Genomic DNA, 26,579 nt, shown 5'->3' on the forward strand with positions numbered 1-26,579 from the left:
ATACAAAACAGTTTGCTGCCAGCCTCACTTCGTATGCCATTACAATTTGTTGCTATCGCATTCATTGCTTCGTCCTTGCGGAGAGTTTTTTTTTCCCCAAAGGTGTTAGGGTTAGGGTCTGCGCGTCTGTATTGGATGACGATGCCCACACTGTAGATGACCAACGCCGCCTCCATTTCTCGCTCAAATTTGCGCAACTGAGAAAATTTTAAGCTGGTCGGGCATTTTGGCGCAGCGTGGCGCAATTTTAACAAATTTCACGGTTTTGGCGCAGCTTGGCGCAAAAATAAGGAATTGTATCAAATTGGCGCAATTGGCGCAGCTGTTGCATCCCTGCGTCAAAACTACTGCGGAACTTGTTGATAATGTTCCTTCTGTAGGAGTTGGCATGCTTATTTTTTCGTAACCATCTTTGTCTTCTTTTGCTTCACGTTTCTCCTACTTCAAATTGCAAGGATAGCAAACTGTGTCGGAAGATTTGTTTGGTACGTGCGCGCGCGCTCTAAACGCGGGAGTGCAAGAGTAAAACGTCGTGGTCTATACAAAATCTTAATCCGATGCCGAAGGTATGTCCTACGATATTCTTAAACGTAGAATGTCTAAAGCATACGAATAATGCATTTTGCATTATTTGTATCTATGCATAAGAGTAACTTGGAAGCGCTACAGCACACAAAGACGCGGAGGCAAATGAAGAAAACGCAAGACACGGCGATTTCTTCCTCTGTTCCCTTCTGTGTGTGTGATAACGTTTCCAAGACGCAATACCAACTATCCTACCAAGCCATCCTCATTAAAGACTCATGCACATCCGCGACTGGCACCGGTCACGCGGCCATTTTGCGACTGGCCACCAAAAAGCGACTTTATACGCGACCGACGTTCACACCTGCGTGCGACTTTTGGCCGTCGACACGCAGAATTCGCGTCGGTTCGAATTGCTATTGCCCTGCAAAATAAGCTGACGTCCGCAGACAAGGCCCCCTAGGGGGCCATCGCCTCCTCAGGACCAAATAACGTTATTCAGTGAGTCATTACTGTTCCTGCGCGTCTGATTGGTTCAAAGGTTTGCGACTGCAGTCGCGCGACTGAAAAATCGCGCAGAGAGCGACTCAGCCAAAGCAGCCGCTTTGCGACATTTTGCAACCAGTCGCTTTGCGACTAACTTGGTCGCGCGACCGGTGCTATAGTCGCAGGTGTGCCGCGCGCGCGCGTACTTTAGGAAACACACGTGGCCATTGTATCACTGTGCAACATCAGACACCGCGTCATCGTCACATCCCCGTTATTCCACGGCCCTGTTTAATTCATAAAGCGGTGCTTAATTTTCCGTTTTACAGCGAAGGTGTATATGCCTTGGAGGTGGGAAAATGTGAGTGCGCAGAAAATATAATGAAGAAGCGAAGCTAGCATACGCTTCCTCGAAGCGTCTCCGCGCTTTCGATAGTTTCTCTTCATGTTTTGTCGGCATATACGACTAGGAACGTTACCCACCGCGGCATTAATCGCTACTCATATATAGTCCTTTAGGTGTTCTTATTATCATTTAAGCTAGCGTCGCTAAACGCAAAGTTTGAAGCACGCATCTCTTAAATGTGATGATAAAGAAATCAAAGGCTACAACAGAAGACACTTCCACAGATCCCAGCTCGTGATAAACACCGCACGTTCCAGATTCGCTGGTTAATCACCTGTACAGGGTGCTTGGGCGGTATTTTTAAAATTTTTTTCGTCATGGATCGCGACCATAGGCGCGCGAACAGGGGGGGGGGGGGTGGCCGTCCTCCCTAATCACCTAAGAGGGGGGGGGGGCGCAAAATCTGCCCCGTACATTGACCCTTATAGTCACATAAGAGGGGGGGGGGCACAAAATCTGCCCCATACATTGACTTAGTAGGGTGAGGGGGGGGGGGGCGCTGCGATGAACTTTTGCCCCCCCTGATGGGGAACCCTGCGCACGCCTTTGATCGCAACGATATTCAAACACCCTTCGCCTCAATCCCATCGCCATATCCCACAGCCTCGCCGTAATCAAAAGGGCATTTAGCGGTAGAAAATGATAGCTTAATGGGTCGCCGCTTTCGTGTAGGTTGCAACATAGCTGTGCCAGCGACGTTAATAGCAGGAATCGATTGATCCCATCGACAGAGCTTTGTTAACTCCTCAGTGAATGCGCCACGTGCGGGTAAAAATTTGTCCAAGGTTGTAAATGTGGCAACACCTCTCTAGAGAACAAGAATTGGGATTCAACTCAACTATTGTAAGCTACCATTTATTCGTGACGAATACGGCACACGTAATGAACTCAGCCAATCAATTATTCTTTTTTAGGTTATTCTTTTTTAATATAGAGCGGACTGTACACGAGGAGGTGGAGGGCTCGCTAGCCCGTTCTCTCTCTCTCTCTCTCTCTCTCACACACACACACACACACACACACACACACACACACACACACATCGTCTTTGACAAGGCCGTAACCAAGGGAGGGTTGAGGGGGTTCTGACACACCCCGAAATTTTTGCATGCTTTAAGTTTTCGGGTGGCACTAAAACACTTTCACGCCTTCACAGCGACCATTAGTTGCCAAAGTTAGCCGTTATACACCCAAACATCCCCCGAAAAAAACTCCTGGGTACGGCCCTGGTCTTTGATACTACTATACATGCTTGGAACGTTCGAGGTTCGAGTCCCTACACATTTTGGAAGGTCGACGGTTCAATACGACACGTACTTTGAACGTATGTGATTGGGTCGCGGGTTCGATACCTCAGTTATAAGGTTCAGGGACTGAGTTCTTGTACACTTAGGAAGTCGAGGGTTCGGCACCCTACACGCTCGGAAAGTCGAGGGTTCAGTCCCAGGCACACTTGGTTAAGTCCTGGTTTTGAGTCGCTATTCACTATATACCACTATGCTTGCAACGTATTTCTAATGGAGCCCCATGTATTCCTATGTGAAAGGCGTTACCTTATAGACAGATAGACTTCCTGAGAAAGTATCTTAAGATTAATAGGACTTTTTGAGGGCCTAGTTGGTGCATACTGACAAAAAAATTACTTAGCGCAAGAAAAACGTAGCACACAAAGAAGATACACAAGATCTTAAGAATGCATACGCATTAAGATATGCGAACTTTCCCCAGCGTTGAACTCACTCACTGAAACAGCAATTACTGTACACACTACTGCGGCTTGGAGTCTGTGTAAAGATCGATCGATCGATCGATCAATCAATCAATCAATCAATCAATCAATCAATCAATCAATCAATCAATCAATCAATCAATCAATCAATCAATCAATCAATCAATCAATCAATCAATCAAAGTCGTTCGCATACATGACTGAGGAAACAACCCGCGTCGCTGCCTGCAAAGCCTACCGCTAAGTTGGTTTCTCCGCATCGATGGTGTTAATGTGGAGAAACTCGCTTCGCAGGCTGCCTCTGTCATATGAACGACAGTCGCACTTCAATGAAAATGTGAAATATTTTCACACAAAGTCAAATCAGGATCTCAGAAGAATTTTACGGATCAACGTGAAATCAAACGTTTTCTGAGCTAAATTTTTCGGGAAAAGATATCCACTGCAGCAAAGCCCGACATACGTGCGAACCATCCAATAAAACTTCAAATAAGGCGGAATATAAATTGGGAACATTATTGAATTTTCGAAAAGAAATGAAAAAAAAAATGTGTTGTTTCTGTACAGTGTATACAACGAATTCAGTGGCATAATACGAGCACTGGTAAATGCTGGCTCTATGTCCACCAATGTTAGTTGGCGGTTTGGCACAACCACTCGGCGTCACTCATTAATTTTTTTTCCCCGAATATCGCGTTTGCGCGGCGTTCATAAGAAGAAAAAAAAGAACATATATACAATCGATGCTGAAGTGTGATCACATTGCAGTTGACGTAAAAAAAAAGAAAGTTAATCGAAAAGACGCCGGCACCGGTGTACTGTATGCAATGAAGTTGGGGAATATAGACCACTATGTCTGGTCCTGCGATCGCATTCGCTCCGAAAGGGACAGGGTCATGGGCAACATAAAGAAGAGAGGGTTTCCCCACGAATGCAGTGGAGAGATTACGTTTCCGTAAGCTGCGCGGATGATTCGCAAGGAAGTGGCCGGTTTTTTTTTTTTCTTTGCGTTTTCTGCGAGAGACCGGTTTAAGTGATACATGATGAGATATACTGCATGGAAAGAGTCGCTGAGGCGCAGCAATTGCTGGCGAGGTCTGCCAGACGAACCCCGCCTGTGGCAACATCGACGCTACCACAACACCCCCCCCCCCTACCACGCCGGCAAGAATGACGGGTCAGGCCAAATTATATGGATGCAAAGGCACTCAAGGCGGCGGCGATGTTCCTTGAAGGTTCTTTTAACGATCGACTCTGCTTGAGCTGTGGTTTCTGGACTAGCGTAGACCTCTGGCGAAGCTATCGCGCAACGAGAAATCGATCGGTGTGCGCAGGTGCGCCGGGCAATGACAGGTGGCGCGACGTGTACACGAACGCGACTCCATTTCTCAAAGCCACCGCGATGTCCCGAGCGCACTCTGCTTGTCTCGGAGTACATTTTAATTTTAGTACGTAGCTGACGAGGCGATTGTAGGCAGTTCTGCGTCGGGCTCAGTGGTAGCGAGGCATTTTTATTTCTTTAATATTTGAACGCTGGCGGGAAAAGAGAGTTGCACTACCGAAAAGAAGCTCGGCTCCGAAAGTATAACTGAAGTATCAGGCTACCTTTATTTGTAAAATAAATTTGTGATTCGAACTCAATGTCATTAGGTAGCTGCCATGCTTAAAAAAAGTAAAAATAATAGTCTCGTAGATCGAATCTATGCGGATAAAAAATTCTCGATCTCAAATTTGACTTCGGGAACAAAGCAAAAAATAAAGGTGCGGCCAGGGAATCTTGAGAATGACAGGTAACAGAAAAAAACTGAGCGAAAATGGAAATTTATACAATATTCAGTTCACAAAAACCGACACAGTGAGTGAGTGAGTGAGTGAGTGAGTGAGTGAGTGAGTGAGTGAGTGAGTGAGTGAGTGAGTGAGTGAGTGAGTGAGTGAGTGAGTGAGTGAGTGAGTGAGTACGTTAGTGGACGAGTGAGCACTTCAGTGAATAAGTGAATACATCAGTGAGCGATCGAGTCAGTATGTTAGTTCATTTCAGTTCAGTTTTTATTTTTCAACATCAGTATAGTGTACAGTGACGTTGTGGGCAGTGGACAAAAAGCCTCTAAAACGGGCTTGAAAATGAGTACTTCAGTGAGTGAGTAAGTACGTCAGCAAGCGAGTGAGTGATTGAGTACGTTAGTGAATAAGTACTTCAGTGAGTGAGTACTTCAGCGAGCGAGCGAGTGAGGGAGTGACTAAATAGATAGTGAATAGGCTTTAATAGTGAGAATGAGAAGGAAATTTACAAGTAAGGAGTACTATTAACCCAGCAGACAAGCCGCGAAGACAAAGTTCTACAGGGCGATTAGAAAAGTCAATGTAGATGGATGGATGGATGAAAGAACTTTATTGAGGTCCAATGGGTCGTGCTAGTTACCTAGCCCGAAGCGGGCCGCTCCCACGTTGGGACCGAAGGATCTAGCCTTTCGGCCGCTTCGCGGGCCCGTTGGACTGCCCATAATTGTCCCTCTAATGTCGGACTGCGCAGAGCTGCGTCCCACCGCTCTTCAGTATTTTCCTTGAGAGCCATTTGTAATTAGAGTACACTGCCAGGAAGATACGGCGCACCGTGGTGCTTGAGAAATCGCGAAGTATCAACCCAAAAGCTTTACTTGCACAGCGACATTGATGTCAACGAAGTTAACTGCATGTAAACAACGTATGTACGCTATCAGCGCTAATTCAAACGCGAACAGTTCTGAAACGTACAGAAACAGAAACGCGGTCGAGTCTGTAATGGTCCCATGGTGGTAAAGAAAAGTGCAAGACGATGACGTAAGATAAGGTAAGACAGGGCCAGTGCTTAATCAAAAGAAAGTGTGTTCTCGTTAACCAAGCCTGTTTTATTTGTCATCACATAAATTAAGAGGGCCATTATAAAAATAAAAATAACTGCCTCAGCCATGGCTAACAAGCGAACATGAAACGTGCGGTCCGTTGTTTATCACGAACCGGGATCTATCGAGGTGTCTTCTGTCGTAGCTTTCGATATTTCTATCGCTACACTTAAGAGATGCGTGCTTCAAACTTCCCGCTTGTGACGTTAGCTTGAAGGATATTAAGAATACCTAAATGATTGTATGTGTAGCGATTCATGCTGCGGCGGGCATCATCCCTAGTTATATATGCTGACAAAACCTGAAGAGAAACTATCGCAAGCGTGAAGACCCTTCGAGGCAGCGTATGCTAGCATTGCTTCTTCATTGTAGTTTCTGCGCACTCGCGGACCGCCACATCCCCCCTCCCCCTTACCTAGCTATATACAGCTTCGCAGTAAAACACCACGGCGCATGCGCGTTTAAAGGGACCGTACAACATTTCTTCAGCAAGGTCAGAAAATGCTGCCGATCGGTAGTCGAGGCTCCTGAGAACACGCGAGCCAAACATTATAACGCAGCACGTGGCCTGGAATTTCCAATTAATTTTCAGAGTGAGCTAGAAATGGCTCCCGCTTCTCTCTACAAATGACGACATATCCCCAAACTACTGCGTCATATACCCAAAGTCTACGGCCGTTGGCTCATTTGAGCATCGTGAGCTGCATAGTTACCACGGCCACCGCGGGATGCCGCCACGTGCCCGCGCGCGCTCTCGCGATCGCACTGAAAGGAAACCGCGCGCTCGAAGAAAAAAGGAAAAGTGCACAAGGCTATGCCGCGCGCTGACTAAGGGATGCATCTTCTTGCCCCCTTGTCGTCCCCCTCCCTGCGTAGCAGCGTTCAGTAAGCTCGCTTGTATGAAAGAAGAGAGAAAGCGCTTGAAGGGTGCGACAAATCTATGTAACTCCGCTCGTACTTGGCGGATTCTAACATTTTTTGTGGCAGTCGATTCGTGAGACAATAAGCTCTTCTATTGAAGCCGTGAGATGATTACTTAAAGAAGTGTTGCAGGGCTCCTTTAATACCCAAAACAATATCTCAAAATGTTGGCGTTCGAGTCCACATGCAGATATACGCTCCCGCCCAATTTAAGGCTCGTTCACACCTGCGGCTAGCACGGGTCGTGCGGCCAAGTTAGTCGCAAATGGTCGCAAAACGAGCGCTTTGGCTAAGTCGTTCACTGCTCTATTTTCCAGTCACGCGACTGCTGTCGCAAACCTCTGAACCATTCAGATGCGCAGTAACAGGCCGCCTAGTTTATTTTTACGGGTCAATGTCAATGGAAGCAGACGTGTATTGTGTGGCGACGGGCAGAGGTCGCACGCAGGTGCGAACGTCGGTAGCCACGGCCGGTCTAGAGGCGCGCGCTCGCTCAAGGAGCGAGCGCGCGCCTCCAGACCGGCCGTGCGGTAGCCTATTTGAGTCACCTTTTGGTCGCCAGTCGCAAATGGTCGCGCGGCAGGTGCTAGTCGCAGGTGTGAATGAGATTTTAGGCTTTCACCCAGCGTTCAAATGCGCGCGGCAGATTGGTCGCCTTTATACGAAAGCGACCACTCACCACCGTCGCTTCACGGCAAACTCGTTGGCGCAACCTCTGTCAGTAGCCGCGGTGTGTATCCGCCCTAAGCGAATAGTTTTGCAGCACAGCAGAAATCAAACGGTCAGACAAGCGACAACTTTGAAATAAAAGGCTCACGTCGAAACGGCGTCAGATATGCTGGTTGGGCAAAATTCTCATGGATATCTTTTATTAGGCGCTCTGAAGACGAGGACCGTGTGACAACGCTGGAATATGATAGCGACGGAGATGATGCTCGCATGAAGGATTCGTGCCGCCATATTCGGCTGCTGACTTTGCCGTTTTGTACCTCTAACAACTAAACGAACAATGCTACGGTAGGTGAATGCGCATAAAAACAGTTGGATTGGGTGCATTCCGCGTTTCATGGCCTTGTTATAGTTTCACGTCACGATATATATATAAAAAAGAAAGCATTCTTTTAACAGCACAAGATGGCGGTGCCCATGCGCCGCAACTAAAATAGTAGTTTATAAATGCTTAATATGTACTGATCGGATAGTTGCTGAGCCACGACGAAGACGAAACCGCGCATTTAAACGAAAGATCATTATTTAGTTACCTGCCGTCGTTTCACTAGCCACAGAAAAAAAGTATTTCGAAATTTTACTCAGAAACTTAAAAAGTACTTCGAGTTTTCAAAATATTCTTTCCCTCGGGGCGTCTTCACTGGGCTACAGCAACAGAAACGTCTGCTGAGCCATATGCAAATTTCTTGTTGACGCAAGGAGAATTCCTTGGTAATATTATTCTCACTCAAAATTTGGTACTTCGGAATTCCTCTCACTAGTTGACTGTTTTTTATAATATTGTAATATTGTTATCTTTATTCTATATAAACTAGTCATTCTTCAATTTTAGTTTATTCACTAGGCGACCGATTTATTTCTCATCCTACGTCTACATTCAATTCAAAATTTCCCCCTTATATTAACCGCCGGTTCCATGCCCAATCCCCCGTAGTGGGTAGGAGCCAAGCAAGCAAGCAAGACTCGTTCACGCACAAGTGAATAAATACACACACAAGTGCTTTTGTGTGTCTTTCTTCACGTGTGCGTGAACGTGCCCTTCGTTTAAAGGGGCCCTGCAACACTTTTCCAAGTAAACATCGAATGACTTCATTAAAGGAGTTTATTTTATTGCATTAGGAATCGACCACCGCAACAAAAATTTTTAGAATCCGTCAAGTACAAGCGAAGTTGCAGAGATTTGTCGCACGCTGTAAGCTAAACAGGGAGGGATAGCACGGGGGAAAGAAGTTCTGTCACGTGCGCGTCGTGTCCTTGAGCCATTTACCTTTTTTAGGGGCGAAGCTCCTTAAAGCGGCACCCGTTCGTCCCTCGTAGTTGTCGTAGTCGTAGTGCGTAACCAGTCGTAACGCTAGTACCAGATCTTGACCTCCAAGGTGGTGCCGGTGGGAGATTTTTGCTGTGCGTTGTTGAACAATAAAAAATTCGCAGCGTGCGCGTTAACTAAAAGCCGAATTCTTCTGTCTCTCATTCCCCATTAGCAGCCATTGGCATGTTCCAGTAGGAAACGTTAGTAGAAGTAGAAGTGTAAGTGTTAGCTAAAAGCCGACTTCTTCTGTCTCTCATTCCCATTAGCAGCCATTGTTTACCTCCAAGGTAGTGCCTGGTGAGATTTCTCCTGTGCGTGATTAAACAATAAAAATTTTGTTCAAAACGCCTTTGATTGATGAAATAAACCAACGAAAGACGCCAGATGTTTTCTAAAATCAAAACGAAAGAACGCCAGATGTTTCTAAAGCAAAACGAAAAGACGCCAGCTGCTTAACGAAAGACGCCAGATGTTTTCTAAAGCAATGGTTTTCTAAACAATGAAAATTCACAGCGTACATGTAAAATTAAAGTGAGCTGCAAGTCGTCATAACTCTCATCGAACCTTTAGTATAAACGCGCCCGATCTCACGTCGGTGATGATGTACTGGGCAGAATTCACGGAAGATTCACGGTTTACCGATGAACCTCCGCAGCTTCGCCCACTCATCATCATTCACTCCGTGGATATGCTATGATTTTTTTGTCTTCTTCGAACACGCGGCTTACTTAAAGTGTGATCACGAGCGCGAGCGCGGGCACGTGGTGGTCTCCCGCGGCGGCCACGGCAACTATGCAGCTCACGATGTTCAAATCAGCCAATAGACGTGAATTTCGGTATATGGCGCGGTATTTTGGGTATATGGCATCATTCGTAGAAAGAGGGAATGGGTGAGTGAGTGTCAGCGAGTTAATGAGTGTATGGGTGAGTGCTAGTGTGTGAGTGAGTTAATGAGTGTGTGAGCAATTAAGTTTATAAGCGAGCGTGTGAGCGAGGTAATGGGTGTGTGAGTGAGTGCATGAGCGAGTTAATGAGTGTGTGAGCGAGTTATTGAGTGATCGATTAATGGGTGCATGAGTGCGTGAGTGAGTGTGTGAGCGAGTTAATCAGTGCTTGAGTGAGTGAGTGCGTGAGCGAGTCAATGAGTGCATGAGTAAGTGAATGATAGGGCATGTGAGTGAGTGAGTGAGTGAACGAGTGAATGAATGAGTGTGTGAGCGTGCCATGTCTTTCATGTTTTATGGTGCTAGGGCATGAGTGAGTGAATGATAGCGCGTGTGAGTGAGTGAGTGAGTGAGTGAGTGAGTGAGTGAGTGAGTGAGTGAGTGAGTGAGTGAGTGAGTGAGTGAGTGAGTGAGTGAGTGAGTTATTTGTGGTATATAACAGCAGTCTGTGTCGTGCAGCCTGCCCTATTCATGCCAAGGTTACAGAACGTGTACGTATGCTTTCGTCCCTCACGCAAGCGGTACCCTCTCGAAAACTGCCGAGTGGACGAAACAGTAACTCAGACGCCTCTAAGCAAATGACTTCTCCAATAAAAATTAAATAAGGCAGAGCGACGGAACGAGCCTCGCTATGTGCACAGCCGGGAAAACGAACAGTAATTAGGAAAGGTACTTTGAATGCCCATCAAAAATGCGTGACGTATTTTTAACTCGCTAGCAAAGAACCAATAAGACCGAGTTAATGGCGTAGTTTATTTTAATTCTAATCCTCCAAGCGACTGAATACGAAATGACCACTGTCTAAACGAAGTGCGCTCACTACCTATTCAAGAGAATGAGTAAACGTGCGGGAAAGGAAACAAACGGCCCCTAGCAAGTTTTGACAAACAGAGTTCTAACTTCAATCATTTTAAAACGAGCGAATGCACTCGCTACGTATAAACTCGCTATAGAAGACAGATGATTCGCATACAAATACGAGCGAATCGAGCGCGCAGGCAGCCGACTTCCTTCCAAATGGAATTAAATTTAACGACCCCGGCCGCGCGGTTACGTTTGTTAGGCTACGGGGGGAGTGACATTTAAGCTGTTGAAAAATTCAGGCCACATAACGAAAGGACGAGTGCCTGTTAGGAAGCGGTGTCGGATGAACGCATTGTCGACCGCGAACACAGCTGCAGCGCTCCCTGACGACGGTTACGGTTGCAAGACCGCCGCGGCGACCGCGTGTTGCCCACCGGCGGCGGGAGGTGGGGTGTACGTCATTAGGCGAACGGTATATTTTAAATGATGAAAAACGAGCGTGCCTGCCACGCGAAAGGGCCTCGCTGCCGCGTCTAATGAGAAAGCGAAGAGGACAGCCGAGTGGAGAGGAGGATGGGGAGAGGAGAAGCGCTCTCCTCTCATGCATAATGCAGTGCTCTTAAGGAAAATGAACGCCATGAAGAATGGGCGCTTTCCTTTCGAGGGACGCGTGCGGAGACGGCGCGCGCCGCAGGTAGCGCCATCTGTCAACAGCTGGCGGAAGAAAGAGGGTTGTGCGATCGAGAATATAGATGGAGGAAATAAGAAAGCGACATTGGAGGAGCTTTTAGAGGTTTTCGAGGTTGGTCCTTCTTTCCTTCGTTTCATTTTTCTTTCTTTTTTTTCTCTCCAATTTGTCAAAGTGGGGGTTCTCTGAAGGTGACAGCGAGTGGTGCGCGGTTTTTGAAATTCGAGAAAGTAGAGAGAGAAAAAAAAGATAAGATGACGCGCGCAAGACCCTAGCGAAGGTGATAGCGATGCAAATATACCTTGCATGCACGAAACACAACGTAAATTCTGTAATTTTTTTTAGAGAATGCAATACTGCTTAGACATTGATATGCATATATAGAGAAGTCGAAAAGCGTGGAGAAGGCGCTGTAAAGATAGCTTGCATGAAAAGAAAGAAGTGTTTCGCGAATGAAGGACTGTGTTTATACTTTAGAAAAAAAGAAGAAGAAGTAGAACTCACGTCTTAGGAAGTCGACGTAGCCTCTTTGTCGGTAAGGTCCTGCAATATAAAAAGAAAAAGGACTGAACAGGAGCAAAATACAGCAACAGAAATAAAGATATAAGTTAGAATAACACTCGGTATGTGCGCGACAACAATGGCGTGTAATAAAGGCCGCTTCCATTAGAGAATCGAATGTTTCTGGAATTAAGCCAACCCCCTGTATAGGGGAGGTAGCTCCACTTTCTGTGTCAATGCATCCCCACCCCTCTTCTGCTTTTCTGTATTTTTTCCTTGATTTCTTTTTACTTTATTTTCTTTAGCGCGCGGGACATGACCTGGCTTTGTACCGGAGGCATTTTAGAAGGCTGTCTTAGCGAATGGGAAGAAGAGTACAAAGGGGCGGTGGTCATTTAGCGGGCGCTCCATTAGCGGAGGGTCTCTGTGTGTGTGCCTCTTCGTGTGCGCGCAGCCACCGACCACAAGGATGAAAAAAGAAAGGATCGCCATTGCTTTTAGCGCTTTTAGGTAATCACGAAAAGTGGTTCGTTTTGCACAATCGTTACTCGGTCACGATATAGCAGTTCCTTTCTTTTTCTTTTTTTTTTGCTGAACAAGGAAAGCGTGTGGAGCGAGGAGGTACGCAAAGTATATGCACACCTGGAAATTATACATCTGGCTCTGCACTGATTATACTCTGGACAGAACTGACCTCTGAGTCACGCTTTATACGGTGAGCCTTGTCAGTACAGGCGTTCCCTTCGTGGTTTAAATTAAGCAGTCAGTTCGTCAATTAAGAAGCGTCGACGCGTTTGTAAAAGTGTCTGAGACGGTACTAGTAGGTTATAGACAGCAGAACTAGTCGACAGTAGGTGCTTATTAGTTTAGTTTAGTATGGTCTAAGTCACTTTTGCGACAATAGCACTAACTAACTAACTAACTAACTAACTAACTAACTAACTAACTAACTAACTAACTAACTAACTAACTAACTAACTAACTAACTAACTAACTAACTAACTAACTAACTAACTAACTAACTAACTAACTAACTAACTAACTAACTAACTAACTAACTAACTAACTAACTAACCAATCAATTTGGCAGCATCAATTAGTTTTAATTGGTATGTTGGACAGTATACTAGCCAGTAAGACAGATTAGACGCGTTGGGGGCTGATTTGGTTCAAAGCGCAGTAAGCGTGATTGGCTATGTGAGATGAGGGACCCATTGTTGCCGGTACACTTCAGTGTGGCAGTTAAAGAACACCGCAGGTATATGTGTTACCTTTTGATCAATTTCACATTGTACTAAGATATGTTGTATTCATAGAGGATTTCTTGGTTTCGTTTGGTTCACTTCTTTACACTCTCAGCCTCAAGACTGCGTGACTGGAGCAAGGTAGAAAAATGTAATAATGATTGCTGGGTGCCTACGTCCCAGAATCACAATATGATTATGAGGTACGCCGTAGTGGAGGGCTCCAGCATTTCACCTCCATCGAAACGAGACGGCAGCGATCGGGATCGAACCCACCATCTTTGGGTCAGCAGCCGAGTACCGTAACAACTGCGCCACCGAGGCGGACGGAGCCAGCATTGTTAAGCAAGACATTTAAATCACGCGCCCTGATTTCTCCGGAGCAAAGACAAACAGGCGCAGTGTTTAAATAAAGCAGCCAAAGTATGTGTAAACGTTCCAAAAGCACTTAAAAATTCCTCCGTAAAAGCAGAGATTTACGCACTCTGACCAGAAACCCGTTATGCGTTCAGGTGGTACGAGTTATCCCACATAACTTTTCTTTCTCTTCTATTTACGGGGGACGAACTCAGCAGGAAGGCATGCACTACACGCAATAGTTTGCTGATGCATTGGTCCTTAGGTAACGAGACCAACTCTGATGCAAACGCTGGAAGCCGAGAGAGTTGGCAAGCATAATTCCCAGCGTGTAAGAAACAACGCGAGGTTTAGGACACAGACCCGCTTATTGCATTGTCGATTTTTTTTCCTGTTTTACCCACGTTTCGAATTACGCGCCGCTTTACCGCCATGGGTCAGCTTCGAAGATCTATTCAATATCTAGTCTATGCACAAGTGCATAACGAGGTAGGAAACACGTGTGAATTAGTTAACAACTTGACGACAAGATATACACGAGGACGAAGTCATTATCGCTCATGATTTCTTTGAACATGAAACGCAAAACGTGGAGCTGTTTCTTCACATTACCAAAGTGACGAAGTAAAAAAGAAAAGCCAAACTAGAGCACATTTGTATAGAAATCAAAGCTTCTTAGCTATACAGTAATTCGATGCCGTGCCTCTAACGCGAACAGCCCGCAAAAAAAAAAAAAGACATTTTTCTAAACCGACTTATCTTGCCCGGCCAAACGTGCACAAAGCCCGTGTTCTTTACGAACCCTTACCTCTCGTTCTCTCTCACTTCGCGACGTGTTCCGTAATAATTCAATCCCCATGCCGACCGAAAGCACCACGAGGGAGTCCTTTAGGCGTTACCAAGCTTTGTAAAAAAGAAAAAAAAGAAAAAAAAAGAAAAAAAAAAAAAGAAAAGCACGAAAGACTCGAATACAACACGAAGGCTGAGTTCTCCGGCCCCAGCACATGCAGTTGCTTCATCTCGCCTATATTCCATGCAGCATAGCGAAAGGGATGCGTTGCGTCTGAAGCGCACACACGCACACACACACAAAGACACATACACAGAGGCACCCCCCCCCCCACACACACACACGCGCGCGCGCTTTTTAGCGGATTTCAGTGCAACAATATTTTTACAGTCAACCATTAACGAGGAGAGTTAGTCACAATTCTGATTGATGAGGCAGGATCTGTTTCTTTAGAACGCACATGTGTCTGTCTCAAAAGCCCGTGCCATAAGCAGCTGTAAGCATCGCAACTGAACTCGTGCAGGACACAGTACAGAATAGCGTTCTTCGGGAGCAGGGACACTAAAGAGCAAACCGATTTTTCTCATATTAGCAATATTTCACAATGCCAAAAACACCACGCTTGCTGCGAGAAGACGCTTAGAATGCGAGAAAACGCGCAAAAACAAAATGTGGGTGGCGACGCCACCTTGAAGTTTCCGCACCATTCGCCGTGACGTTACATGTTTTGACGGCGCCTACTAGGGACTACGTAGTTCTTAATCGGTAAAAATGAAGTACATTGTACTCTGAGGGGGCCATAGACTTAACATACCAAGTTTGAGGTAATTTTGCTGAGCCAATGGCGCCAAAATGCGATAAATACACTTTGAAATTCGTGACTTCACGCGGGGGGTATTCGGCGCGAAATTTAAAAATGAAACTTTGGGCTTAATTAATTTCTCCTCTATTAATAAACCTATGATGGCGAAATTAACGACATTAGCGCTCTCGGAGCACAATTGATCGATCAAAACCGATTCATTGTTTCTCTTTAGTGTCCCTTTAAGACTGCCCCCACGTGCTCGCATACCTCGCAACAATTCTACTTTAAAGCTGGCTTCGCCACTGCACGAATAATAATGCAGAGAAGCCGACTTTATTGATCTGGTAATAATGTATCGTGTTTGGGGGAGGAGGGGGGGGGGGGAACTGCACGAATAATAATGCAGAGAAGCCGACTTTATTGATCTGGTAATAATGTATCGTGTTTGGGGGAGGAGGGGGGGGGAGATGGTGGTAGATAGGAGCTTATGCGTTGTGCTACGGTCATGTTTACAATTGGGGGGGGGGGGTAGAAAAAGGGGGAGGCGAAAATTGGGGGAAGGGCGCCCCCCACTCCCCCTCCCGGCTCCCCTGGTGCCGCTCATGGTGTTGATACACGCAAGCAGGTTCGAGAGAATCACTCACAATACGTTCACCGACCAAGCTAGCGCAAACGAAAGCAGAAATGTAGCTTGGGGAAGGACAAGCGAATAGCGCAAATACCGACGAGGACGAAGAAAGGGACACAGTATTATTTTTTTTTCCATTTGATCGAGCACCCAAGTTTCCTATACCATTCGTTATATTTCTATTCTATAACCTCCCGTATTCTAAAGGTTCATAACATTTTATAAAACCATTAAATTCTTGGCCAATCCACCACAGTGGTCGTGAGTCACAGATATGAGTGAACAAGAACAAGAACTAGACAAACGCAGTGCAGTACGTGATATCTACTTTGTGCCTTTCCTCGTCGTCGTCGGTATCTGCGCTGTTCCCTTCACTATGTTGTACCAACAAGTCCCAATGGAAATTCTGGAGAAGGAGGCACATATTTGTGGCAGTGAGAATATTCAGGCACCGTTCGACGCCTTGTGGCGCAGCAGAGAAGATAAAAGAAAATTACACCATTTCCCGCTAAAGGGGACCATGAGGCGATGCGAAGCCGGAGCACTTGCACGATCGCGTTCCGTTGGCGTTCGTTGGGCATGCTACCGACCTCGCGTCGTGGAACGCGAAGAGAAACGCTACGCGCGTCTTGTCTTCCCTCTAGCTTGGCCGTTAATTCTCACAGGGTGAGCGGGGAACGCGGTCGACAGGTGTGCGAGAGGGGGGCAGCGTAGGAAAGGAGATAGAGGGGAGGGGACGCGCATGAGCTGGTGCTCATCACGGCGTTGCGCAGGAGAGAATTTTGGCATGTCTAGCCCGCGTTTCAGAGGAAGAGTGGAAAGGGGAAGTGGAGAGAGGGAGGGGAGAGGGTGAGTGGAGAGGGTATGCGCATGCGCAGTAAGGGTGGTCACGCCGCACACCACCACCACCACCGGATTGAACTCCGCCATAAGATACTTCGCATCTAATACAACCGACACATTTGTAGAGGCAGTTTTCTGTTACTTTTTTTTTGCTTGATCTCTCGAGAAGATTTCGATACATACATTGGCAAACATAGGCGTGCACCCAAGGGGGCAGAATTGCCCCCCCCCCCTCATCGTCTAAAGAGGGGGAGGGGGGCAATTTTGCCCCATACCTCTACACAGTCGGATCTTCCCGCCATCTTTTAAGGCGCAGGGTTATGGCTACACGTTTTTAAAGAGGATAGTCTTTCTTGGGGAACTTAAACGCAGAAATTTTGGTCTGTCTTTCTGTCTTTCTGTTTGTCGGCACGTCCCTCGATTCAGCCACTCGGCCAAAGTTGAACCACTTGCCCAAGGGCCAGCCGTCTTGAACTGGTACGGCTGTTCATACTTGTGAACGTTGTCGATCAAAAAGTAAATATCATGCATATCTGAGGTGCAACATCACTAGGTAAGTATTAGGTGGCGTGTTCCTTTAATAGAAAATGCATACATACGTAATTTTAAGGACCCTAGTTTCTTAAGCTGCGATGAAAATGCATAAGAATGGAAGCTTGAGCGAGTTGGTATGCGTTCATCTTTGTTGAAACAGCGCTCACTAGACGACGACGAAGTAAAAGAAGGCGCAGGACAGGCGCTGCCTGTCGTGTGCCTTCTTTTACTTCGTCGTCGTCTAGTGAGCGCTGTTTCAACAAAGCTGAAAATGCGACTGCGCTGAAATTTGCCTTCCTCCGTGCCCTTCGCACGAGCTCATTGTTGTGTCTCGGTTTCGGTTCTGTATTGCACTGTGCGAATGCCATGGGTTGGTGTTGAAAAACTTTAGTTTTGAGAAGGCCAAGAAGGTGAAAAAAATGTTTAAAAAATGAAAAAGCAGCGTTGTGGGCGGCCTTCAGGCTGCCGGTTGTGGGCGCCGCTCTGGCGTTCCTGTTTTACCCAGGCGATGTGTAAATAAAACAGTGTGTGGAGAGTACTCGTTGAGTGCGGACGTTCCTCTGCTTCAGCGCTTCGCGCCAAACCGCGTTTTCGGGCTGGCTGGCGTCCCCGCCGGTCGCGTTGGTCACCGCCGGTCTTCGCCTGCTGCTGCGCCGGGACTACCAGCACGCAACACAGCACTCATGTTTCCCGACGTATTGCCAGATGGCGTCCATATCCCACACAGCGCCTCTTCTATCGTCTTTACACGACATTTGCAGCGAAGCACGCAGATACGCGGCCAATTTTTAACAGTGAAACTGTCTAAAGGCTCGTTCCCACCGGCGACTAGCAACGGTCGCGCGACCATTTGCGACTGGAAGTCGAAAAGCGACTCAAAGCGACCGATGTTCACACCTGCGTGCGACTTATAACCGTCGCCATACAGAATTCACGTCTGCTCGCATCTTAGCTCGTATTGTCATTGCCCCGTAAAATAAGGTGACGTCCTGTTCCTGCGCACGTGATTGGCTCAGAGGTTTGCGACTACAGTCGCGCGACTGAAAAATCGAGCAGCGAGCGACTGAGCCAAAGCAGTCGCTTTGCGACCAAAACGGCCATTTGCGACCGTTTGCGACCAGTCGCTTTGCGACTAACTTAGTCGCGCGACCGTTGCTAGTCGCCGGTGTGAACGAGCCTTAAGCTATCGGTAACCTGCGCTCCGTCAGTGCAAAACTCTTCAGGTTGGTATGCGCCACAGGAATTGGGAAAGCCCCACTACCGTGTATAGCAGGTGCGAGTGTCAAACTAAAACGAACACATGAAAGAGAGAGAGAGAGAGAGAGAAAGCGATAGAAAGAAAGAGGAAGGGAAAAATAGATAGAAATAGAGGGAATAAAGACATAGATAAAAAACATGGACCTAGAGAGAAAAAGAGAGAAAGAGATAGAAATAAAGAAGAAGGACAAACAGGAACAGACATAGAAAGAAAGGAAGGAAATGTAGAAAGAGCGACAAAGAGAAGGAAATAGAGTGAGAAAGAAAGAAACAGATACAATAAAAAGAGAGAAAGTATAAGAAAGCGAGGAAGCAAGAGATAGAAAAATAGGAAAAGAAAGGAAGGCTGCCCGGCTCCGCTCTTTTTTCAGGCTTGGCACCACTAGTGCGAAGCCGCCATAATTTTTTTGACGATTATGAGGACCAACGGCCCCTGATATTGCGTTCAAAGAACTGTTTACTACCCACCTATACAGACCCGGAGAGCCGGGAACCAATGGCAGGCCTTTGTGAGAAGCACGTCACGGCTTCATTTTCATTTTTACATCCATTGCCTAACCGACCAACGGGGGGGAGGGGCTGCATTGAAACATGCCCCCTCCCTAATGGAGAACCCTGCGATCCCCTACGTTGGCAAAGATTATTCCGCATTAGTGTTGTGCTGTGCTGCGCACAAAACATTACGTGGTCGTAACCCTACGCTGCGACGGCGCGTGAGGTCGTGTCGATATATTCCAAGTTGATTCCTCGATATAACAGTTCTGTTTTTAGCAAAAAATTGTGACGATTTACCAGTAACACTGTTCTCGAGGACAGTCGCGATATAAGCGTGTAAAACGCTAAGGTTGTCAAAAGCACTAGCGCGAGGCACACGCGACATCGCGGGCTCGCAGACAATGGCGCTAGACAGAAGCGGAGGATTATAACGTCGCAATTTATTGACCACAATGAGGTACGGGAAAAAAACTAACAGGGTCCCCTATGCACTCGCCTAAGACAACTCGAAGGCGAAAGCGATCTTGTTTTTCTTCCCAGTCGACGCATTGATCAGGATGTGATCGGGATGTTGGGTAGTTGGGCCAGCTGGTACATGTGTTAATCGCTGAAAGTCCAGGTGTGAAACACGGAGCACAAGACGACGGGACGCCTTAAAGTTCACTGGTTAAGGTTCCAGCCTCGCAACGTCGTCTTCGTATGTCACCGCTAGACTTCAATTCATTGTAAGTGATCACCGATTAGTGAGCATCTATCGATAGGATCTCGAACTTGCACCTCACGTTTATCTTCTCTATCGGATGAGCAGCCACGTTGACGGCATTCCGCAATTTCCGCGTCTTCTCACCATCCCCTCCCGCGCTGCACCGATTTACAGAGCGTAGCCCCTCTTGCTTTCCATCTCCTCCCTATCTTTCCCGCGCTTCGTCACAGCGACTGTTCGCTGCAGAGTTTCTAGTTTCACTTTCGCATCTTTCATCTCTCTACCTCTATTTCATTCTTTTCATTTCTATCGCGGCTGTCTTCTTTCTTTCTTTGGTAGCTCTTTTCTATTTTTTTTCTTGTTGCTTCGTTTTTTCTTTCGCACCGTTCCGCTTGGTTCGTAGCCCGGCGCAAGCTCGTTTCACCATATCTACATTGTACATTGTGTCCGCTCCCTAACACCCCTCCCCCTCCCCCCCCGTTCTATTTTTCTTCTCTTCCTGTTTCTCGGATTACAATGTTGCCGGGGAGAGGTTTTTTTTTTTGTCGAGTCCTCCGGATTTAGCGGTCTTTATCTCTTGTTTCCGAACTAGTCTCTGATATAGTACTTCCTGCCCTTTGTGTTTTATTCTATTTCATTCTTTCAGAGCTCTCTTTGTTTCTCGTGCCTCGCTCTGTCTAAAGTCCACGCTTCGTGCTACAACGAGCTTAATGTCCCCTGCTTGTCTGAATACCTAACAACTGCAGCAGAGAAAGACAGAGCAAGAAGAGGAAGAAGAAGATGAAAAGCTCGACGTTGGAGTGGCGTACAGGGAGAAGCGCGGGAGAACAGCAGATAAGGGGGACGGAGCGAGGCAAAACGGATTTGAATGCGCCGTCGTTCGGGGTAAAGAGAATTAGCGACTCCACGCGTGTACGTCGGAGAGCTGGAGAGATGGTAAAACGAGTGAAAAAAAAAAGAAAGCGGTGGGTTAGAAATGATAGAGAGAGATAGAGAGATAGGGAGAGTAACTCGGAAAGACCGGCATAGGAAGCAACAATATCATCATCATCATTGTCAGCCTGTTTTAGTCCACTGCCAGACGATGACGTCTTCCAATGACCTCCAGTTCACCCTATCCTGAGCGAGCTGCTTCCATTTTGTCCCCGCGAACTTCTTAATTTCGTCACTCCATCTAACACTCTGCCTTCCTCGACAGCGTTTCTCCATCCCTTGGTAACCGTTATGTTGCTCTTACTGTCCACCGGTTGTCTGTCCCACGCATTATGTGGCCAGTCCATGGGTCCATTTCTTTCGCTTGGCGTCAGTTAGGATATCTGCAACACCTGTTTGTTTCCCGACCCCCTTCTGCCGTCCTCCGATCTGTTAGTGTTACTCCTATTAAGAGACAGGAACATGAGAAAAAAAAAATGGCCGCGTATCTGCGTGTTTCGCTACAAATGTCGTTGAAAGACGATAGTCTTCTGCCAGCCGTACTACATGAGTCGTGGTCTCATCCGCGACCACCCGTAATGCTGTTCCCAGGGCCACTGTCAGGTGGCAGCACCGTATCGTCGGCAGAAGACATTTTCGTGCATAGCGTCGCATTTCCAGCGCAGCTTAAGAAACTCTAGGGTCTTTAGAATTACGTATCTATCTATTTTCTAGTAAATGAACACACCACCTAACACTTACGTATTGATGTTGTGCCTAAGGTATGCGTAATATTAGCTTTTTGATCGACAATGTTCACAAGTATGAACGCACCTACCACTTCAAGATGGCTGGGCGTTCAGCAAGTGCTTAAACTTTGGCCGGGTGGCTGAATCGTGTTACAGACATACAGACATACAGACAGAAAGACAGACAGACCAAAGTTTCTGCGTTCAAGTATCCCGAGAAAGACTATTATCTTTAAAAATCGCAGCTACACCCACAAAACCGCGGAGCGCCTACCCTTCACTTGCGAAATACAGTCATGCTAGCTGGTTTCCATTCCAACCTAAGTACGTTTTCTCGGCTAATGTAAATACTACACATATTACGTTTGGTATAGCAACTGCGTCAGAATTCCTGACGTTACTTACCGGGACGTTCAAGTTTCCGGCTTAAAACCAGTGAAACATAGGTGTGTCTGTATGGATAAGTCAACTATCTGAAACCCTCGATAGGTGCTTGACGTCAGGAAAATAGGTTAACGCTGTTGGCGGAGCTGACATTTTTTGCTCAGGTTGTAAATGAGTATAGCGCCGTTTCGAAACGCGCGAAAAATGCAACGAAAGTCCGGACACGCACGAGGTTTCTTTTCCTCAATCAGGGCGCACGAATTTGTGCGCAAGCCGAAGAAGACTGCGGCGACGAAGTCCCGGCCTGCCTGCCCTAACACCGCATTAACATTAGGCAAGTCCGGAAGGGACTGGATGTAACGGGAGTGATTTATTCGTTTATCTATTTACCGAACGACGACGAGCAAAAAAGTGGCGATGCATTGACCAATCCCGAGTACCCGAATTTAGAACGTCCCTCCTCTATCCACTCCCGTTAGATGTTGGGGAGGGGAAAATCTAATCGCCTTTCTTCCTTCGCTCAGCCGGAATTCGATAAAGGACCGGGCGATGTACCGAATACCTGAGAGCAAATGATGTTATCTTTATCTTTTTTTCCATTCTTGGAGGTTTTGTTCGCTAAGGCGAACGCTAGCTGTTTATCGAGTTTATGGTGCGCGACCTCGTTCAACGACCACATCCACGATCGTTAAGTCGCTTAACTATAAAACGCTGGCTATTTTTAGAGCGTGAAGGACCTTGAGTCCGACATTCACTGCTGAAGTGTCGGCTGACATTTATTTTTGGATCAGTAGAATACTGCTTATGATTTATTTGTTTATATCGTCATTTGTTCAAAGAAGTTGAGAACGAAGCTCACAGACACGGGTAAAGTATAAAAATGGTACTGTCAGCGTTTCAATACAGTTTGCTACATAACCATGCCACTCGTGCACAATGCCACGCACGCTTATTTCTTTTATACGACCCGAAGGTCGCGGGATCGAATCCCGGTCGCGGCGGCCGCATTTTCGATGGAGACGAAAACGCTTGAGGCCCGTGTACACATATGCACGTTAAAGAACCCTAGGTGGTCGAAATTTCCGGAGCCCTCCACTACGGCGTCCCTCATAATCATATCATGATTTTGGGACGTTAAACCTGAACAATTACTATTATTTATTTATTTATTTTATTTGTAAAAGCGTTTATCTGACTCGGCACTCGGCGACAATGTGCAACGGCGACCGTTAGGCGGAGCACGGACTCCCAGCTCGAGCGGCGTTCTGTCAGATAAGAGTCGAGGAGGACGACACAGCAGAAGGCGCTGGAGAAGGCGACCCATTACACAGTTCCGAGGCTTCACTACATACTTTGATGCGATCAGGCTTCACCCACAAAAACCTGTCACTACTGCTCGTACGCGTAGGACACGAGTATTAGGACACGAGTAGTGAGTAGTAGGATTACGCGTAGGACACGAGTAACTGAGTTTATTCCAGAGCTAACGCGGACACCAGCGATAACGTTGTAAAGTTCGATAAGGCATCTATGAAAGCCGAGGCATTCCACAGACGAGCAGATTAGTCGACGCCCGACGTCCGTGCTCGCCGTTATCATTGTACAGCGAGTGTTGCTTGCGCGTTGAGCCTTTCTTTTACTGGGCACAAGTTCGCCTAACATAGCGTTTCATCTTTAAAGAATGCGTCCTGCTTTCTTCACCATCACGACAACCTGAGAATATTCTAGGATGCCAAAGTCCAATTAAAATTTTTAGTGCGAATCACTTCGTAGCTAGTAAAGAGAGTTTTAATTGGACCGCTTTTTTTCTGGTCAGCATAACGACACATTAACAGCTAGAATTAGCAAAAAAAGGGGGGGAGGGTACTGAGGTAAAGCAGGGCATAAAGCTTACCATGTGTATAATTAAGACTAAATATACACTAGACGATTAAGAGCTTACCTCGACGAAGACAAGTCCACTTGCCGAAACGTCGCCTCCAGCGACATTCCATGTAACGATTTTTTTCGCGGCTTACAGTAATTTGTTCATCTATTACGACAACTTATGCGTGCTGCGAATGCATACGTTCAAGGCAAAATAAAAAAGGCATCCAAGACCAACCCAGACAAAAAAGGCGCATCAATATAAGAGCCGTTGTTTCAATTATACAGGCTCTTTCGTGTACGGCAGAGCACGGAATGTTCGACATAAGGCCTTAAAAAAACTGAAAAGGAACGCCATCAAAAGCGTGACCTCGCAGACGTGGTTCTAGCAATATGAGGAAGTTCTGCACACCAATACCGGAGAAGCGAACCGTACGAGAGAGCCAAGAAACGAGGCACGAGAGGTAAGACCTAAAGCTAATCTATCGTTCGTATGTATACACAAGCGCCGTCTCGCGGACGTCCTGGGCGAGAGTTGACGTCGTAGCAGACGACACGCTATAAGACTGGGAACAACCAGACGAAAACAAAAAGTCTAGCAGACGACAAAACACAGACAGTAAAAAAAAAGTACGTGGAAGGGCGCAGGCCGGCCAAGTTACCTCGCGTTCTTTACTCTGAAAAAAAAAAAAAGAGGGAGATGAAGCCGAAGCCGGATAATGACGGCTTCCTTCACCGTTACATCATCTTCCGTGCCTACACTACCGCTTTGTTCCGTTTGCCTCCGCGAAGGGGAGCGCGGGGCAATATCATTCCTTAATACTGGTAATGCTTCGGGGGCAATAGGAAGCGATCTGTATAGGTGCAGGAAATCTTTTTTTCTTTGGGCCGGGGCTACTCAAACAATACACGGCAAATATATCGCAGCCCAGTCGGTTCAGGTTCCGGTCGGGGTCTGATTTGCAAATACGATCCTTCGCCCGGGAATCTTACGAAGAAGAAGAAGAAGCAGAAGAAGAAGAGACAGAACGCGTGCCGAGTACCCATTCCCTCTTGAAACGGCGACAGGCTTGTGTTCGTGGGAAGCTATGGGAACGGATGGGAATGTGAAATGCGATTCGTTTCCCTCCCCTTCCCACTGGTTTTTTTTTATTCCGCCTCTCCCTTTTTCGCATTCGATCCTGTCGTCTTCGTCGTCCTCCAAAGAGGAGGTCGACACGGGCGCAAACACGAGATCCGAGTGATTACCATCGATTGAGCCAGGTTCGATTGCGGAGAACTGAATATGTGAGGGAAAGAAAAGGACTTCACACGCGATTTGCGGGAGGGGTTAATACGTCTTGTTTTTGTGAACTGCGAAGAATTTCGTAGGAAGCGAACCAGGGTTCCCGAAGCAGTTTTTAGGTCAGTTTCTACGCGTTCGCAGGGATACTGTAATAGCCTGACTGCATACTGCAATCGCCTCATTGAGGCTGCAGTATGTAAAAATCAATAAAAAATAAAAATAAATAAATAAATGGAACCAGTTCAGTAGAGGGCTTCGTCTTCCAATGGACATAAAAAATTCGCTGTGAATGATCATATGAAGTAGATGTGTTAACATTATTTTGATTACCTCGATAGGTAGCATTTATATACAACAATCGCCAAGGTTGACAGTGCGCTAGTATACACGGTTTACTGTGAACAAGTAACTTCTTTGCCAGAGTGTCGACCTTTAAGTTAAGTTTTGACAGGGCGTTGGCCTTGAGGTTGTTTTGCCTGGGCGTTGGCCTTTAAGTTTTGCCAGGGTGTTGGCTTTTAAGGTACGTTTTGCCAGGGTTTTGGCCTTTAAGTTATGTTTTGCCAGGGTGTTGTCCTTTAAGCTCTTTTGCCATGGTGTTGGCCTTCGAGTTAAGTTTTGCCAGGGAGTTGGCCTTTAAGTTACGTTTTGCCAGGGTGTTGGCCTTGAAGTTACGTTTTGCCAGGGTGTTGGCCTTTAGGTTGACCTTGCTCAACGTGTACACGGGCACATGGCCTCCGAGATTAGCCGGCGGCGCGAATCTCGGAGGCCATGACGGGCAGGTCGTTGTAACTGCTTGCGCCACTCCCGAAGGAGTCGCGTTTCTCTGGCGCGTGCGAGTATGCTGAAAACTAAACTGCATTTTCCGATTTCCTCAATTCAAGAAGCAGCTTTTCGGTGCATTTTGATAAGAGAAAAAAATTTTGGCGCACTCGTATTTTCTCAGACTGTCACATGGCTGTGCAAGACGCTGAAACAGATTTTTTAAAAAGCAGTAATTAAGTTGGTCCCAGATGGGGTGCCTCATGAGGCGTTCATTCTAAACGAGTTGTATTGAGTGCCATGAAATCAGTCGAAATCATCTCTGTTTGTGAATAGCATCGACTGTTTCGGTCATGGGTGCGTCTGGAACAACTTATATTGCTCTTCCATATACGGCCGCTCAATGAAAAAGAAAGAAAGAAAAGGTGCGGCCGCGTGCGCTTTATCGCGCGAATGCAGCCGGAGGGAGAATGTGCGACCGTAGCCTCCGCCATCAGCTCCGGCAAGAACGGCGCGTTGCAGGAGCTAATCGCGGAGGCCACAGCGCGACAAACGGAATTTTCCAAACCTCCTTAGAATTCTCCATAGAATATCTTACAATAATACCTAGAGGGGAATCTGGCGCTAGTGTCTACGCGAGCTCCTTGAGCGGCAGTAAAACTTCTGTAAAACTTCTTTTGGGCCTAGTTGGTTCATAATCCTAGAGGTACATTTACAGCGCAAACGTAAAGACGCACCACAAAGAAAGAAACGAGCGGCGCTTCAACCACCATGTGAATGATGGGAAGTACAGGCTTCGGATTCGCTTCGGATTGATTAGGTTCTTGAGATTCGCGACACTTGTTTGTCGAGTGTAAAACAAAGCGATATGAAGTTATTTCCAATTAAAAGTTGTTTCATTCTTTTGTACGTAAAACTTATTGCAAAAATTTTGCGTGATCGCGAGATGGAAGTGAAACCTGGACAAATTCAGCCACCAGGGCATGCATTGCTCTGCAACTGTGTTCCACATTTCGCATCACAAAATAATGAATTATTTTCTTTACA

The 26,579-nt window shown here is 46.7% G+C and overlaps 1 protein-coding gene across 3 annotated transcripts in view; it reads right to left on the minus strand.

Annotated features, from left to right (window-relative positions):
- LOC119404877 (tyrosine-protein phosphatase Lar) overlaps positions 1-26,579 on the minus strand; it is a 234,581-nt gene that overhangs the window by 94,281 nt on the left and 113,721 nt on the right. For all 3 annotated transcript variants that reach the window (XM_049419052.1, XM_049419053.1, XM_049419054.1), the window contains exon 3: positions 11,925-11,963. In XM_049419052.1, the coding sequence (XP_049275009.1) occupies positions 11,925-11,963 (39 nt within the window). The remainder of the gene's footprint in view (positions 1-11,924; positions 11,964-26,579) is intronic.

The sequence above is a fragment of the Rhipicephalus sanguineus genome, chromosome 9 (genome assembly GCF_013339695.2).
Source record: "Rhipicephalus sanguineus isolate Rsan-2018 chromosome 9, BIME_Rsan_1.4, whole genome shotgun sequence".
NCBI lineage: Eukaryota > Metazoa > Arthropoda > Arachnida > Ixodida > Ixodidae > Rhipicephalus > Rhipicephalus sanguineus.